This window comes from Ammospiza caudacuta, chromosome 2, assembly GCF_027887145.1.
Source record: "Ammospiza caudacuta isolate bAmmCau1 chromosome 2, bAmmCau1.pri, whole genome shotgun sequence".
Taxonomy (NCBI): domain Eukaryota; kingdom Metazoa; phylum Chordata; class Aves; order Passeriformes; family Passerellidae; genus Ammospiza; species Ammospiza caudacuta.
Window position 1 is genome coordinate 121536725 of NC_080594.1, and position 17714 is coordinate 121554438.

Sequence of the window (17714 nt, forward strand, 5' to 3'; positions counted from 1 at the left end):
TTTTGGCTGCCCTCCCTCCCCAAATGCAGGCAGATCATGAACCACAGCTCCCTGGAGGGCGCCTCAGCTCCCCTGGGCTGTCCCCAGACACTCACCCATCCCTCCAGCCCCTGTCCCAGGGAGGAGAGAGCTCCCACAGGGAACTGTGGTGTACCAACACACCCAGGCAGCCCACGGGCCACACACCAGCTGAGCAGGCCACAGAAACACAAAGTGCTTCCCTTCTCACTCCTCTTGGGATGAGGCTCTGCTCCAGGCCCACCAGAGCATCCCAGAGCCTGCAGCTGCAGCACAAGGGATGCCAGGAGGCTCCTTCCTCACACACTGGGTGCTCCATGCCCTCCTGAGAGCAAAGGATGGAAAGGACTGAGGGATTGCTGCCTTGGACATCCACGTGGGAGGGTGTATCCCTGCCCCACCGTGGGAAAGGCCAAGCCAAAGCCCGGTTTGGAGCAGGAGCTGCAGCCCCAGCAGAGCCCCAGCAGCTCCCCCTGCACCGTCCCGCAGAAAGGGACCACCCCAGGGGCATAGCAGACATGGAGACAGCTGCTTTCCAAGGCAGCAAATAAATAAATCTAACAAGAAATTAAATTAAGAGCCTCTCTCTGATCCAGCTCAGCATTACTCCAAGTTCCTGGGCCAAGCAGGGAAGGGAATGAGCTGGAGGGAGCCAGGAGCTCCCCAGCAGCCCCAGCGCTGCCCAGCCAGCCCTGCTCCTCCTCCTTCTCCACATGAGGCCCCTTTGCTGCCAAAACACGATTTTTCCAGCTCTCAGAATGGCAATTCCTCGAGATGAGTTCCATTCCCGAAGGAAGCCGAGGCTGTGCTTCCAGCTGAGCCAGGGAAGAACATGGACTTTTCCCTGGCAGAGCCTCCAGGTATTCCCACAACTGCTTCCTCTCCCTCACCCAACCCAAAGCTGCTGCTCACAGGTGCAACTAATACTCAGGGAACCCCTGGAAGGAATGAATTTAACAGCAGAATCTCCCTTACAAGGCATTTTATCAAAGCAAGGAGGGCACCGTGGGTCACTGTGTCCCATGAACTCCCCCAGGTGTGTGGAAGGACAGAGACCCAGCCTGTCCCACCCTGCAGGATGAGCCATCCCTGAGCTCCCCACGGCTCCACTGAGGCCTCCTCCTGCTCACAGCACAAAATCCCTCCTGCTGCTTTGAAGCCCAAACCCAGCACTTCCCAAGGCAGAGGTTTTGCAGTGAAGGATTCACTTCCAATGAATCCCTGGGATGGCAAGGACAGACAGGGCTTGGGCACAGCCTCCTTACACAGAAATTCACACTGTCCCCTCTGGAATCACTAACAGTCACCAGCCTGTGGCTGCAGCCCCCCTTCCTCACCCTGACTTTGTCCCACAGGATGCTCCCAGGGTTCAAGGGCAGCTCCAGGCAAACACAGAACAGCCCTGGGCACAGCCCTCCAGCCTTGGGCACTGACACGATAAGGATGTGGTTTCAACTTGTTCTTTAAAGCACTGAGATAAGAGCAAAGATGACTCAAGAAGGGCTGTGTGAAGGAATCAGTGAAGCAGGAGACAGGGCAGGAGATGGAGCAAGGATGAGAAAGAGGAGCTGCTGTGGAGAGAGGAAAAGCCACCAAACCTGTGCCAGCCCTGCACCAGAGCCCAGCCCTTGCCACCCTCTGAGGCGTCACCCAAAAATGCCTCCACCCAACACAGAACTCAGAGCCCACCTCTGAGATGCTGCAGGAAAGAGGGAAAATCCACACCACGATCCCTGACTTGCCTCAAGGATGCCAGAACAGGGACCCCAGGAGGCCCCAGATCCCTGTAGATGCCAGACCCCAGGAGGGAATTCCCTGCACAATGAAATAAGGCTCAGGGCAATGCAGACTGGCACCACTTCCATATTACTGCAGGGGGATCTGGGTCCCCCTGGATCTGCAAGAGAAACTGCCCCATTGAGGGAGCCAGGCACGAGCCCCAGCCACCCAAACCCCCAATCCTCCACAGCCAGCTTTCCTTGGATCTCCTACAAACACACCTGGGAGTGCCCACCTGTGCTGGGATGCACAGAGGGCAAGCAATTAAAATAAAAACAACCCTAAATCCCACACACTGGTTCCAGGTGATGTGATTTAAGGAGGAAGAGCCCGCTGAGCAAGACTAGTATTTTAAATGAGATGAAGTTTAAGACATTTGAGATGAAGTTAAAGACATTTGACCCAAACAACGGGTCACATTTTTGACGGCCCACATAAAACTCATGTAAAACACTGACCACATCCCCCGGAGGATGTTCTGATAAGGGCCAGAAAAAGCACCAAAACCTGCATGATCTGGGCAATAACCAGAGTTCAGCAAATGAGCAGAAAGAGGGGGGAAAATTCCTGGAAGTCCAGTTTGTCCCCGAGGAGCCTGGTGTGCCCCCTTTTAGGGGGTGTGAAAAGGTCCGAGGCCGGGCTGCAGCCTGACAAATTCGGGCTAAAAATAACCAGGGCCGGTGCAAACAATGCCGCGGGGCCGTCACACATCCTGTGACAGCGGCAGGAGCCCCGACCGGGCTCGGGCAGGGCCAGGGGCTCCAAAGCCCCACACCTCCTTACAGGGCTCCTGTGCGGCCGAGTGGAACCAAACCTCAGCGCGATCCCGGCAGGAAAGGATTACAGATCAGAGATTAAGGCCTCAATTCGCTTCTGAGGGAATCAAAGCCAGGAGAAAATCTGGTTTTCCCCGGGGTTCAGTCACCAACTCTTATCTTCCAGCATGGATAAACCCACCCCTTTCAAACTCTTGCTTAAAATATCTCCCATGCTATGAATCGGGATTTTCATAATCCTGTCTAAAACCTGCTGATGCATCCATCCCCTGAGCGTGCAGAGCAACCCCAGCAGCCCAAGCAGTGCTGCAGCTCAGGCTCCTGCTCTCTGCAAGCACTTCCCTGCACCGCCTGAGAAACTTCCCCGGTGCTGACATTTTAACGTTAAAATCCTGCCATCCTAATAAAGAATTAAAAAAAAAAAAAAAAAAAAAAGAGAAACCTTTGCACGTTGGAGCAAAGGTGTCAAAGCCGAGCACTTTCACTTTCAAAAACGTCCAGCACTCACCTCCGCCTCCCACCGAGCAGCCAACACCTTCTGCTTCCAGGGAAAGCAGCGGGGAAAGCGTGTCCTGTGCGGGCTGGGGACATTCCCTGCTGGGAGCCACCACAGCTCAGAGAGCTCCGAACGCAGCGGCCAAGAGACCTCGGGGACCCGCGGCAGCAGAGGGCACGGAGCCGTCCCGGGGCACGGGACACGGAGCGGGGGACACCGATCCCTCCCTGGCCCCATTCCTGCACTCTGGGGCTCCAGCCCAGCCAGGCAGGAGCCCCAGGGGAGTTCGGAGCCGAACCACGGCCCAGCGTGACCCGGAGCGCCGGAGCAGCCGCGGCGGGGGCAGCGCTGCCGCCCGTGCCGGGGCTGCCTCCGCTCGCCAAGAGCACAGCCAGCAGCTGAATCACCCAGGCTGCCACACTTCTGCAGGGCCTCCAAAAATAACCGCGCTGGAAATTCCTTGGAGGCACAAACCTTGCTTCACAAGGACTGCGGAGATCCAGTTTCCTTAGTGGAGCCCACTGGATGCGAACGGGCCCGAGGGTTCAGGGGCACGGCCAGAGGGGATGAGAAGCCCTCGTCCCGGGGACAGCCAGTGATGGATCCCATCCTGGGCCGGGATGGAGCCGCCGAGGTGCCCGGGCTCCCACCCCGAGCTGCCCTTGGCTCTGCTGCTCCCCCGCTCCAGGGCCGGCTCCTTGCCCCGCTCCTTGCCCCCGAGCAGCCCCAGGCTCAGAGCCGAGCCCTTCCCAGGGCTCCGCTGCGGCGCCTTCCATCAAACAGCAGCATCCGAACACGGCCCCAGCCCCTTCCCCGCGCCCACATCCCCCGAGCCGCCCCCAGGCAGGCCTGCCCGGGCCGGGCTGCACCCGCGGGTCCCGGCAGCGGGGCTCGGCACTGCCGCTGCCCGGAGCCGCCCGGGGCTGGGCCCGGCCCGGACTCACCGCTCCGGCTGACCTCGGGCACCGCCACAAGGACACGGAGCCCACGGAGCCGGCTCCGGGGCAGTCCCGCAGCGTGCGGGGCTCGGCTCCCGCTGCCCGCCCGGCTCTCGGGGCGGAGGGGATGGGAACGGGGCGAGCAGAGCGCCGGGGCTGTGCTGCCCGTGCTCCTCAGGTGAGACTGCTGCTCCTGCACCGCTGGGCTCCCACAGCGGGAACGGCCCCGAGCAGCCCATGAGGAACCCTCGGCTCCCCAGCTCCCGGCACCGCTCTCGTTACCGCGGGGCGAACGAGTAAATAACGCTAATTATCCTAAATCCCGCCAACCGCTCCCAGTCGATGCCATTTAACGAAGAAGAGCGCAATACTGTAAATGAGTTGAAATTTCAAACTTTTGACCCAAACAGCCGGGGCCCGCCGCAGGAACACCCCGGGGTTATTTCGGTCCTTGCGGGGTCCAGAAGCGGTGATCACCGCAGCTCTTGCCCGAAAGGCGGAGGAATGGCCCCAAAAGGGAGTGCGGGGGGGCCTGGCACGGCCTTCCCCGGGCAGCGCCCGAGCCCGGCGGGGCGGGCAGGGCACCGCAGGGCCCGGCCGGGACTCACCTGCGATGGCCGAGTCATCCAGGTGGGAGCCGGGGGCCCGCTCGGCGCGCCCGGGATGCTGCAGGACGAGGAGGAGGAGGAGGAAGAGGCCGCACAGCGCCCGCACGGCCCGGCCCGGCCACGGCTCCATTTCCGCGTCCCCGCCGCCGTCAGCTGCTCCTCGGCATCGGCACCGGCTGGGGGCCCGCGGGGTGTCCCGGTTATACCGGCAATCCCGGCACCGCCGCCAGCTGCGGCCGCGCACCGGCTACCGGAACCCTCTGCCCCCCTCGCCCCGCAGTGGTCTCTCCCAGGACAGCCTCCCCCCCCGCCTCAGTGGTCTCTCCCGGGACAGCCCCAGTCCCCCCACCCTCGGTGGTCTCTTCCCGGGGTAACCCTGCCGGCCCCTCTCCGCTCTGCCGGGATAACCCCTCTTCCCGCCACCTCCGCTAGCGCCTCCCCGGCCCGTTCCGTCCCTCCGCCGCCTCCTGTCAGCGGCACCTCCCGGAAAACCTCGCTCTGTCTGTGCCGGGACAGCCCCGCACCCCCCCCGCCCGCCGCCACGGTGGTCTCGTCCGCCCCCCCGCGCGCCGCCTTACGCACCGGGCCCTGGCGCCGCCGCGCGCGCGCTGTCAGGGGGCGTGGCCAAGCGCCGCCGGGTCACACCCACCAGGGGGCGGAGCCGACGAGGCGGGCACGTGGACACGCCCCCCTCCCGCCCGCGCGCGCACGGCGCCGGCGCGCAGCGACCTCTGGTGGGCGGAGAGGGGAATGGCGGGACTGGGGGAGCGGGACGCACCGGGACGGGGGACACGGCGCGATAGGGGACACGGTGCGATAGGGGACACAGCGGGACGGGGGACACACCGGGATAGGGGACACGGTGCGATAGGGGACACAGCGGGACGGGGGACACACCGGGACAGGGGACACACCGGGACAGGGGACACAGCGCGACAGGGGACACGGTGCGACAGGGGACACAGCGCGACAGGGAACACTCCTCCATAGGGGAGACAGCCCATGGGACACAGCGCGACAGGGGACACACCGGGACGGGGGACACACCGGGACAGGGGACACAGCGGGACGGGGGACACGGTGCGACAGGGGACACAGCGCGACAGGGAACACTCCTCCATAGGGGAGACAGCCCATGGGACACAGCGCGACAGGGGACACACCGGGACGGGGGACACACCGGGACAGGGGACACAGCGGGACGGGGGACACGGTGCGACAGGGGACACAGCGGGACGGGGGACACACCGGGACAGGGGACACAGCCCATGGGACACAGCGCGACAGGGGACACACCGGGACGGGGGACACAGCGGGACAGGGGACACAGCGGGACGGGGGACACGGTGCGACAGGGGACACAGCGCGACAGGGGACACAGCGGGACGGGGGACACAGCGGGACAGGGGACACGGTGCGACAGGGGACACAGTCAGATAGGGGAGACAGCCTAGGGGACACAGCGGGACAGGAGAGACACCAGGACAGAGGACACACCGGGACAGGGGACACACCAACTTGGGGCACACCGTGACATGGGCACACACCGGGACGGGGGACACACCTAACATGTGACACCCCCATGTGACACACTGCAACATGTGACACATCACAACGTGGGACACACCATGACACACGACACACCCCAACATGTCACCCACCCCGACGTGTCACCCACCCCGACGTGTCACCCACCCCGACATGTCACCCGCCCCAGCTCTCTGGGCAGTGACACTTTGGGGTCCCAGCACGTGGCTCCTGGTTCGCAGCGGGGCTGAGGAGATTGTGACACCTCCCAGAGCTGGGACACCTCCAGGGCCACCAGCGGTGCCACCAGCGTGACCTGAGGCCACCAATGTGCCCAGAGGCCACCAATGTGCCCAGAGGCCACCAGTGTGCCCTGAGGCCAGCGGCTGGGAGGGGACGGGGATCTCACATCTGTCCCACCCCTCACATCTGTCCCATGGGCCGGGGTGCTCTGAGAGGTGACAGCCCTGTCGCTGTGTGTCCCCTGTCCCCGGAGCAGGCTGTTCCCAGCCAGGGGCCCACGTCCCCGCTCTGGGCTGGGGGTCCCAGGCCAGCCCCACATGGGGTCCCCAAGCCATGGCGGGTGTCCAGGCTGGGACACAGGGCTGGCTTCTGTCCAGGCTGATGTCCAGTGTCCCTTGGTTCTGGTCCCCGTGCTGGCACTGGGGAAGATGCTGGCTGTGGGCAGTGTGCCACACCTGCAGACCCCGAGATGAGGATGGGGACAGGCCACTGGGATGGGGACAGGTCAATGGGATGGGGACAGGCCACTGGGGTGGGACAGGTCACTGGGGTGGGGACAGGTCACTGGGATGGGGACAGGCCACTGGGATGGGGACAGGTCACTGGGATGGGGACAGGCCACTCTGATGGGGACAGGTCACTGGGATGGGGACAGGCCACTGGAGTGGGGACAGGTCACTGGGATGGGGACAGGTCACTGGGGTGGGACAGGTCACTGGGGTGGGGACAGGTCACTGGTGTGGGGACAGGTCACTCTGATGGGGACAGGTCACTGGGGTGGGACAGGTCACTCTGATGGGGACAGGTCACTGGGATGGGGACAGGTCACTGGGATGGGACAGGCCACTGGGGTGGGGACAGGCCACTCTCCCCCAGGAGCTGCCTCCCCTCCATCCTGGGTGTCCCCCACAAGCCCCTCCTGCCCCAGGACCCCCACGGGCTGTGGGCACTGCGGGGGGGACCTGGCCCTTGTGGGGACCCCCAGACTGGGGGACCCGGCCCCTGGGGGGTCCCTCACAGCACCCGGGCTCCTCTGGCCTCGGGGGTGAGGGGGGACACTCCCACAGCAGCCCCGGGACCCTGTACTGTCACCTCTGCACTGTCACCCCTGTGCTGTCACCCCTGTGCTGTCACCCCTGTGCTGTCACCCCCCTGTGCTGTCACCCCCTCCCCACGCACACCCCGAGGGCAGGGGGTGTCACCTCCCCCCACCACCAGCCCCCAGGTGACCCCGGCCGGGCTGGGCTCGCTCCCCGGGCTGGCAGGGGCTGTCCCGGTGTGTCCCTGTCTGTCCCCAGCCCTGTCCCCAGCGCCGGGGTCGGGGTGAGCGGCGGGGGCCAAGGGGGTGTCGGGGATGAAAGGCGGGGTCAGGGATGAGTGCCAGGGGTGGGGCTGGGGGGGTCAGAGGTGGGGTCGGGGGGGCCTCAAGGATGGGGGCTCAAGGATGGGGGCTCAAGGGTGGGGAGCTCAGGGGCTCGGGGCTCAAGGGTGGGGGCTCAAGGGTGGGGGGCTCAAGGATGGGGGCTCGGGGGGCGCAGGCAGCCGGCGAGGCAGGAGGGTCCCTGCCCCACCCGCCCGGGGTCCCCGCTCGGGGCGGTGCCGGGGGTCCCTGCCCCGGGGCGGTGCCGTATCCCGGGGCGGTGCCGGGAGCGCGGGGGCTGCGCTGCCCCGGCCGGGCCCGAGGAAGGAAGCGGCGGGCGCGGGGGGCCGGGCGCGGCGGGGGAAGTTTCTCCGCGGGACCGCCCGGGGCGGCGGAGGAGGCGGCCGCAGACTTCCTCCTCCTCCTCCTCCTCCTCCTCCTCGTCCCCGTCCTGCTCCCCGTCCTGCTCCTCGTCCTGCCGCCGCTGCCGCCCGGCCCCGCGCCCGCCGCCGCGCCATGCCCCGGGGTGAGTGCGGGGCCGGGGCACCGGGCTTTGGGGCGGGGGTCCCGCGGCCGGGGGGCCCCGCCGGGCTCCGGGCGGGGGGCGGGAGGAGCCGCCGGTCGAGGCCAGGGCGGGGGCGGCGGGACCCGCCCGGAGCGGGACCACGGGGGATAACGGAGCTGCCGGGATAACGGAGCTGCCGGGGAGAGCGGGCTGGGATAGCGGAGCTGCGGGGACCGGGGCAGCGCCGGGGATAACGGAACCGCCGGGGACCGCGGAACCGTCAGGGATAGCGGGGCCCGCGGATAACGGGACAGCCGGGGATAACGGGGGACAGCGGTGCCCCGGGAGGAGCGGGGCTTTGGGCGGGAGCGGCTCCCGCAGCAGCCGGGACAGAGCGGGGACAGAAACGGGCCCGGCCCGACCCCCTCGGCGCGACCCCCGGCCCCGCTCCCACCGGAGCTGCGGCCGCACCCCCGCCCCGCTCCCGCTGCCGGCCCGGCGCTGCTGGGGCTGCGCGACACCGGGGGGCGCTGCACGGCCCGCGGGACCCCGGCCCCGTCCTGACCCCCTGCACCGACCCCCCTGCACCGACCCACCGACCCCCCTGCACCGACCCCGCTGCACCGACCCACCGACCCCCCTGCACTGACCCATCCTCTCCCCTCTGCACCGACCCCGCTGCACCGAGACCCCCGACCCCCCTGCACTGACTCACCCCTGCACCGACCCCCCGACCCCCGTGCAATGAGCGCTGAGCCCCCGCCCTGACCAGCACTGCACTGACCCCACTGACCTCCCCCCGGCACCGCTGCCCTGCACTGACCCCCTGATCCCCCCGATCCCCCTGACCTGACCCCCCACATGGACCCCCGAGCCCCCCACAGTGACCCCAGTGATGCCTCCAGCCCTGTTCCACTGCACTGCCCCCTGCACTGCCCCCTGACCCCCTGTGTCCCCCCCACATCCCTCACAGGCGCTGCCACTCGTGTGCAGCAGCCAGGGCGTGCCAGGGGCTCCTGCCGTGGGTGCCCGTCATGGGGTCCCCCCGGTCTCCCCGGGCTCACTCAGTCAGCGTGGGAACACCCGCGGGTCCCCTGCAGCCTGCGGGGGGCTGGGGGCTGCTGGGCTTCCCCTGCTTGGCTCGGGGGAAGGAGAAGCCACTGAGGTACTGAGGTACCATTTGTGGCCTATGGGGACAGGCTGTGGTGGGAGCGTGGTGGGAGGGGGCCCAAGGGGATGGGCTGTGGTGGGAGGGGGCTGGCCCAGGCCCCAGGAGTGTCTGTGGGCAGTTGTGGAGGTGCTGAGCAGTGCTGGCCGTGGTGCAGATGTGGGCTGTGCCCTCGTGCATGGAAGTGGGTTGGGATTGGCCATGGCCCAGAGAGGTGTTGGAGCAGCACAGTGCTGCCACCCAGCTCTGGGACCTGCTGGAGGAAATGGGGCCTGGCCTGGCCTGCCTGGCTCCATCCCTCCATCCATCCCTCCATCCATCCATCCATCCATCCATCCATCCATCCATCATCCATCCATCCATCCATCCATCCATCATCCATCCATCCATCCATCCATCCATCATCCATCCATCATCCATCCATCATCCATCCATCATCCATCCATCCATCCATCCATCCATCATCCATCCATCCATCCATCCATCATCCATCCATCCATCCATCCATCCATCAATCCATCCATCCATCCATCCATCCATCCATCCATCATCCATCCATCCATCATCCATCCATCCATCCATCCATCATCCATCCATCATCCATCCATCCATCATCCATCCATCCATCCATCCATCCATCATCCATCCATCCATCCATCCATCCATCATCCATCCATCCATCCATCCATCCATCATCCATCCATCCATCCACCCATCCATCATCCATCCATCCATCAATCCATCCATCCATCCATCCATCCATCCATCATCCATCCATCATCCATCCATCCATCCATCCATCCATCATCCATCCATCCATCCATCCATCCATCCATCATCCATCCATCCATCCATCCATCATCCATCCATCATCCATCCATCCATCCATCCATCCATCCATCCATCATCCATCCATCCATCCATCCGTCCATCCATCCATCTGTCCATCCATCCATCTGTCCATCCATCCATCATCCATCCATCCATCCATCCATCATCCACCCATCCACCCATCCATCCATCCATCCATCATCCATCCATCCACCCATCCATCCATCCATCCATCCATCCATCCATCATCCACCCATCCACCCATCCATCCATCCATCATCCATCCATCCACCCATCCATCCATCCATCCATCCATCCATCCATCATCCATCCATCCATCCATCCATCCATCATCCATCCATCCATCATCCATCCATCCATCCATCCATCCATCCATCCATCCATCCATCCATCATCCATCCATCCATCATCCATCCATCCATCATCCATCCATCCATCCATCCATCCATCCATCCATCCATCCATCCATCATCCATCCATCCATCCATCCATCATCCATCCATCCATCCATCCATCCATCCATCCATCCATCCATCATCCACCCATCCCCTGGAGGGTCTGGCTCTGGCTGCAGCTCCTGGGGCAGGGGCCAAGGGCCGGGAGCGGCCGTGGCTGTGGTGAGGAGCAGAGCAGGACCCAGCCTGGGAGGGAAATAAAATGAGGAAATTAGTCACGACAGCTGGAAAATGAGGGAAATCAAAACCCTCCGACTCAGCATGGGAGCTATTTTAGTTCTTTTAGCTGCTATGGCAGAGCCTGGGGCAGAGCTGGGGGGCTCCTGGGGGGGTCCCTGCATCCCCACCATGGCCATGGACCCCCGTGGGGTCCCTGCTCGGGGTTCAGAGATTTTAGCAGGTTTATTTTAGAGATTTTGGCAGTTTTATGAATTTCCTCTTTTTGCTGCTGAGCAGGCTGCAGGGCCGGGGGGGACAATGCTGTGCCTGCCCCCCCAGAGCAGGAGTGACCCCAGTGCCAGGGGCTGGTGACCCCCAGCCCTGGGCACTCCCTGGGCACGTCCCTGGGGCCGGGATGGACCCGGGGCAGGGCACGGTGGGCTGTGATGGAGCCGGGGCAGGGCGGGGTGCCCGGGGCAGGGCACGGTGGGCTGCGCGGTGCCCGCATGGGGTGTGCCGGTGCTGTGGGGCGGGGAAGAGATGCCTCGGGCGGGCAGGGTGGGTTCGGGGCGGTTTGGGGACCGTGGGACACGGAGCTCACGGGGGCGGCTGCTCCACTTCTCCGGCGGAAACCCCCGGGGGCTGCCCCGGCCGGGAGCGCTGGCAGAGGGTTTTGCTTCCCTTTTCTGCTGAAGAGATGAGTCGCTTTTCCCGTGCCAGGGGGTGGCGATTGGAGGGGGACCTCTGTGTGTCACCCACAGCCCCCCTTGCCGCCTCCCCAGCCCCCCAGACGCTACCCGAGTGAGGAGTGGGGCTGGGGGCTCGGGGTGCCTCAGCCCCACGAGGCCGCTTTGGCCCCGGCACCCCGGGGCACAGAAGGGGTTAAATGTGCTGCGGGCCGCGGATCTCCCGGAGAACAGAGCTGGCCTTGTGGCAGCAGCGGCAGCGGAGCTGGCAGCAGCCTGGGGCACAGCAGGGCCGAGGGACCCACCCAGTGTCACCCAGACACCCACCCAGTGTCACCAGGACACCCTCCCAGTGTCACCCGGACACCCACCCAGTGTCACCAGGACACCCTCCCAGTGTCACCAGGACACCCACCCAGTGTCACCCAGACACCCGCCCAGTGTCACCAGGACACCCTCCCAGTGTCACCCGGACACCCGCCCAGTGTCACCAGGACACCCTCCCAGTGTCACCAGGACACCCGCCCAGTGTCACCCGGACACCCGCCCAGTGTCACCCAGACACCCACCCAGTGTCACCAGGACACCCTCCCAGTGTCACCAGGACACCCGCCCAGTGTCACCCGGACACCCGCCCAGTGTCACCAGGACACCCTCCCAGTGTCACCAGGACACCCGCCCAGTGTCACCCGGACACCCGCCCAGTGTCACCAGGACACCCTCCCAGTGTCCCCGGAGCGGCCCAGCCCGGCCCCGGGGCAGCGGGGCCCTCGGGAGCCCCAGTGTGGCTGCAGGGACACGGTGACTCCAGCCCCTCCCTGGCACCACCAGGATGGCACCGGGCAGCCCCGGGCCTGTCCTGGAATGGGGATCCTTTGGCAGGGCTCCTGCCCACCCTCCTGTCCCGTGCTGGGGGACACAGGGGCTCAGGGGGCAGGGCACTGTCCCTCCTCATCCTCCCTGGGAAGATGAGTGTGAGTCGGGGGCTTGGCTGGGGCTGGGGGGGCTGCTTGGGACTGAGATGTGCTGGCTGTGGCTGCAAACCTTGGCTGTGACAGAGCCAGAGCCCCCCGGGCACCCACATCCCCCCTTGGCACCCAGACAGACCTGGGGCTGCTGTGGGGGCTCTGCCCTGCACAAAGCCCACCCCTCAGTGAGGCATTTGCCCTGTGAGTGTGAGCCATGCCTGTGGGTCCCCTCGTTGTGCCACAGGCTCCTTGTACCTGGTGCTGGCAGTGCCAGGGCTGGCAGGAGCCAGAACGCTCCTGTGTGAGCCCTTGGGTGCTGCCTGTCCATCCATGGGCACCGTGGTGTGTGCCCACCTTTGCTGTGTAATGGTGACAAACCTGGGGACACTGGGGCTCCACACCCCCGGGGTGCTGGGTGATGGAGAAGTGACCCCTGGCCTTGAGCCTCTCCTTCTCCTCCTCTTCCTCCTCCTTTCCCTCCTCCTCACCATTTCCCATGAAGTGGTGATGCCCTTCATGGGCACAGGTGTTTCCTCTGCTGGGATGGGAATGGGATGGCATGGGATGGGGATGGGATGGGGTGGGGATGGGCATGGGGATGGGCATGGGGATGGGGATGGTTCCTGCCCGGTGCAGCTCATCCCGAGGTGCCCACAGTCAGTTTGGGCTCAGCATCAGCAGCGTGTGCCGTGTCCCACTGTGGGATGGGCACAGGGCCAGGCTGGTGCTCAGGGCTGCTTTGGCTCCAGACTGAGTCAGACAGACCAAATGGGGCCTTGGGGTGACAGGGACAGCTGTGTCCCACCCCAGAGGCTGCCCTGGGAGCCCTGGGCCAAGGGATGGGGTGGCTGCAGGACAGAAGGGGCAGAAGGGACATGGGTGGCTGTTACAGCCCCTGTGGAAGGTGCGTGTCCCTGAGGGTGGCCCTGTGCAGCCATGGAGGCACCTCAGTCTCCCACAGTCCTGATCCTGGTCCCATGACCCTGTTCCTCCCACTGCCCTGCTCCTTCTCCCTCTGCTCCTGCTGCCATTGCTCTGATCCTCTTCCTTCCCCCACCGTCCTGCTCCTGCTCCAGCTGCTCCTGCTCCAGTTCCTCCTCCCGCTGTCCCGTCTCCTTGATCCCGATCCCATGGTTTTGATCCTGGTCCCGTTCCCATCCCTGTCCCTCTGCTGCCACCCCTCTGTCCCCTCTCCCACCTCGTGCCCCCCCAGCCCAGCAGTGCCCGTGCCTGCCCCGGGCTGAGCAAAGCGCTGTGAGGAAACCTCCGGGCCGTGTTCGCTCCCGAACTGGGGGCCAAAGGCCGGGGCTGTGTTTGAGGCCCCCGGGGACCTGCAGGGCTTCCTGCGGGGGTGGGGATGGGGATGGGGACGGGGATGGGGACGGGGGCCGCCCGTGCGGGCCCCGCTGCCCCCCGCTCGCACGGCGGGGATGCGGGGGTGCCTGCCCGGGGGAAACTGAGGCACGGCGCTGCTCTGGCACGCCCGTGCCTGTGCCGGGGGTCGGGCACAGCCGGGCAGGGCGGGGGTCACGGCACGGCCGCAGGAAGCCGCGTGTCAGCGCGGGAAGAGGAAGAGCGACTTCCCCGTGCGAGGGGGCAGGGACGGGCCGGGGCTCGGGCCGGGGGCTCGGGGCCTCCCCTGCCCAGCGCTGCGGGCTCAGCGGGCTCTGGCAGCGGGACCCCAGCCCAGGGCTCCGGGGCACTGCGGCTTCTCCGCTCCCTGTCCCTGCAACACGAGCGGGGCTCCCTGCCATCCTCCCGCAGCCGTGCCGCGGGTGGGCACCATGCCCACGGCCGCATCCCGGCGGGAAAGGGCTGCGGGCCCAGGGTGGGCACCGTGGGGCGCCCCCGCCCCGGCTGGGCAGGGCTGGGCAGCGCCGGGCTCCGGCCGGCCCGCAGCAGGAAGGGGAGCAGGATGCAGCCCTTAATGGGAATCGCAGAGGGAACCCGAGGAAGGAAAACGCGCGCCGGGCTTGGGGATAAACACAGCTGCAGAAGCGGACGCTGGCTCCGGGGCCACGCCAGCACAGCGCCGGCCCTGCTTGGGGCGGGCAGGACAAACGGTGACAGCCCACGGGCTGCCACAGCCCTGGTGTGGCCCTGCTGCCTGCCCTGCTGCCCTCTGTCCCATTCCGGGCCGGGGGCACAGCACAGCATGGCACAGCACGGGATGGCACAGTACGGGATGGCACAGCACAGCATGGCACAATATGGGATGGCACAGGGTGCTGCCATAGCCTGGATGCCATGGATGCAGCACCCTGGGGACGATGTGGTCCCCATGCACACTGGCCATGGTGGCACACATGTGTCCCTGGGTCATGGTGGGCAGATCCCCATTGCGGGTCTCTGTCAGGGGTTTTGCCTGCCTGGGACGCTCATCTGGGTTGGATGGTGAACCGAGGTTGGATGTGATCCTTGTGCAGCCCCCATCCTCGGGGTGTCGGAGCAGGGAGATCACGCTGACCCAGCCCCGGAGTGTCCCCTCCCTGAGCCTGCTCTCTCCCCACAGGCTGCTGAGGGGACACCAGGAGCACCGGCATGCAGAGCATCAAGTGCGTGGTGGTGGGTGACGGGGCGGTGGGCAAGACCTGCCTGCTCATCTGCTACACCACCAACGCCTTCCCCAAGGAGTACATCCCCACCGTGTTCGACAACTACAGCGCCCAGAACACGGTGGACGGCAGGACTATAAACTTAAACCTGTGGGACACGGCCGGCCAGGAGGAGTACGACCGCCTGCGGACGCTTTCCTACCCCCAGACCAACGTCTTCATCATCTGCTTCTCCATCGCCAGCCCGCCCTCCTACGAGAACGTCAAGCACAAGTGGTACCCCGAGGTGTGCCACCACTGCCCCAGCGTGCCCATCCTCCTCGTGGGCACCAAGAAGGATCTGAGGAACAACCCCGAGACCATGAAGCGGCTCAAGGAGCAGAACCAGGCGCCCATCACCACCCAGCAGGGCATCAGCCTCTCCAAGCAGATCCGCGCCGTCAAGTACCTGGAGTGCTCGGCGCTCAACCAGGAGGGCATCAAGGATGTGTTCACCGAGGCCGTGCGGGCCGTGCTCAACCCCGCCCCGGCCAAGCCCAAGCGGCCGTGCGTGCTCTTGTGACCGGGCTGCCGAGGGACGATGCTGCCCTGCCCCGTGCCCCCCACGCCCCCTGCCCCCAGCCACCGCCGTGCCTCCCCAGCCTCGGTGGGAGCCCAGCCTCCAGCTTTAATAACACAGACCTTGTTTGCACTAACTGGCCGCCCGCCCCGGGGCACCGGGCTCCCGCCCCGCCTCTGGTGCCGCCTCTCCGGTCCTGGCACAGCAACGCTTCCTGAGAAGGGGATGCCCGGGGTGGGCACCCCCACTGCAGCCCCGAGCACCCCACGGCGACCTGCCACTCCCACCCTCTACACCAGCTGGGGCACAGGGGTCCCCAGCCCCTCTGTGCCAGCCCTGGCACTCGCCCAGCCCGGAGCATCTCGCCGGCACTGCCCCTTCCTGCCCCGGCATCCCCTGGGGGTGTTTGGGGTGAGCCCCACACCAGGGACCTCCAGCCCTGCTGAGAGCAGAGCCAGTGTGGCCAGAGCAGAGAGCTCCTGCCCTGGCTGGTGCTGGAGCTCCACAGGGCAGCAGGACTCACCTGTAACCAGCTGCCCCCAGAGTTGCTTCTCCTGAAATAAAATCCTGCCCAGGCCCCCCGTGTCCTGTGCTCTCCCACTCACCCCCACCTTTCCTGAGCATGGGGACACTCCCTAGACACTCCAAGGCTGTCACTGGCCTGAGCTGGGCTGGGACCCTTCACCATGCCAGGGCCAAGCTGAGGGTGCTCATGGTGCTTGCCAGGGCTCTCTTCTGGAGGGAACTGCCAGGGAAGCTTGGGATGTCCTTGCCATGGTCAGTCCTGACCCCACCATCTCTGTGCCCAGCTGAGCTCCCACCCGGGGGCTTGGGGACATTGTAATGGACAGCAATGGGGACAGTGCAGGAGGTGGCCACGGGGCCATTGAACTGTGTGGGAATGAGGACACTGAGGATGGGCACATTGCAGGAACTAGCACGAGTGTGGTCCCTCCCTGGACAGCCCCCAGCCACCCCAGCCCCAGTACTGCCTCTGGAGGGGCAGAGCCCTGTGCTCCCGTGCCCGGGGGTGTCCTGGGTGTTCCCGTGTCCTGTGGCTGGCCATGGCAGCAGAGCCCTGTGCTCCCGTGCCCGGGGGTGTCCGTGGTGTTCCTGTGTCCTGTGGCTGCCCATGGCAGCAGCGAGGGAGCAGGAGGGAGCAGTGGCATCCCCGGCCGCCCTCGCCACCCCCTCGCCGCCCCCCCGGCACGTGCTGGCGGGTGGCCATGTCCGGACACGGGCCCCTTGTCCGGCCCCGGGGCTTCCTGCAGGAAGGGCAGAGACCCGGCGCCCGCCACAAGCCGCCTTTGTTCCCTGCTCCCCTTGGCACCAGAGCCGGGGCGGGCGTGGGCAGCGGGGCTGGGGGCTCCGGCCACGGCCCAGCCCAGCCTCCTGCAGCCTCCTGGGGCCCAGCAGAGCCCACCCTGGGAGCCCGGGCCAGGGGACACAGCCCCAGGGCCACTGCACAGCCACGGGCTCCTGGGTCCCTGCTGCACCAAATCCTGCTCCCACCGTGGGCATCCAACAGCCCTGTCCTGGTCTGGCTGTGGGATGGTCCCCATGGCCATATCCTGCTCCCACTGTGATGGACTTCCATGGCCACATCCTGCTTCCACAGGGGGATCCCCACAGTCGTGTCCTGCTCCCATTGTGGTGAATCCCTACAGCCATGTCCAGGTCCCACAGTGGGGATCCGCACGGCCACGTCCTGCTCCCACAGTGAGGCTGGCAAGGTGCCATCCTGGTGGGGTTTGGTGTAGCAGTGGGTGCTGGGATGAGGAGGGGACCCTGTGATGCTATGAGCAGGACACAGCCCTGCCCTGGCCCAGCACAGCAGGATGAGCTCATGGCTCTTCCCCTCCCAGCTGCTCCTGGGGCAGCTGCAGCGAGGGCAGGGCCCCACCATGGCCTGGGACAGGGGGAAGCAAGGCCCCGACAGCTCCCCTGCCCCTGCCCAGCCCCAGCCCCAGCAGTGCCAGCCCCAGCAGTGCCAGCCCCAGCAGGGCCAGCCCCAGCAGGGCCAGCCCCAGGCCTCCTGGCTCCAGGCTCTGTCCCCGGGGCT

The 17714-nt window shown here is 65.9% G+C and overlaps 2 protein-coding genes across 4 annotated transcripts in view; one reads left to right on the top strand and one right to left on the bottom strand.

Annotated features, from left to right (window-relative positions):
• The window catches only part of STIM1 (stromal interaction molecule 1), a 73564-nt gene extending 68444 nt beyond the window's left edge, over positions 1 to 5120 (bottom strand). The window contains exons 1-2 of one of the 2 annotated variants that reach the window (XM_058824824.1): positions 5039 to 5120; positions 4616 to 4791 (exon numbers count right to left, since the gene is read on the bottom strand). In XM_058824824.1, the coding sequence (XP_058680807.1) occupies positions 4616 to 4745 (130 nt within the window). In that variant the 5' untranslated portion in view covers positions 4746 to 4791; positions 5039 to 5120. Of the gene's footprint in view, positions 1 to 4615; positions 4864 to 5038 lie in introns of those variants that run through there. The other variant, XM_058824826.1, reaches the window with a different exon arrangement.
• A 3081-nt stretch (positions 5121 to 8201) lies between these two features.
• Positions 8202 to 16209, top strand: RHOG (ras homolog family member G). Of its 2 annotated transcripts, none has more exons than XM_058800662.1 (2): positions 8202 to 8271; positions 15051 to 16209. In XM_058800662.1, exon 2 carries the CDS (start codon positions 15080 to 15082, stop codon positions 15653 to 15655), a length of 576 nt encoding a protein of 191 aa, XP_058656645.1. In that variant the 5' UTR covers positions 8202 to 8271; positions 15051 to 15079; the 3' UTR covers positions 15656 to 16209. The 2 variants fall into 2 exon arrangements, with proteins under 2 accessions (XP_058656645.1, XP_058656646.1); XM_058800663.1 differs by lacking the exon at positions 8202 to 8271 and adding an exon at positions 14536 to 14601.
• The last annotated feature ends 1505 nt before the right edge of the window (positions 16210 to 17714 follow it).

Excerpts from the sequence above, each read along its gene's own strand:
- RHOG (XM_058800662.1), top strand. The coding sequence starts at position 15,080 with ATGCAGAGCATCAAGTGCGTGGTGGTGGGTGACGGGGCGGTGGGCAAG.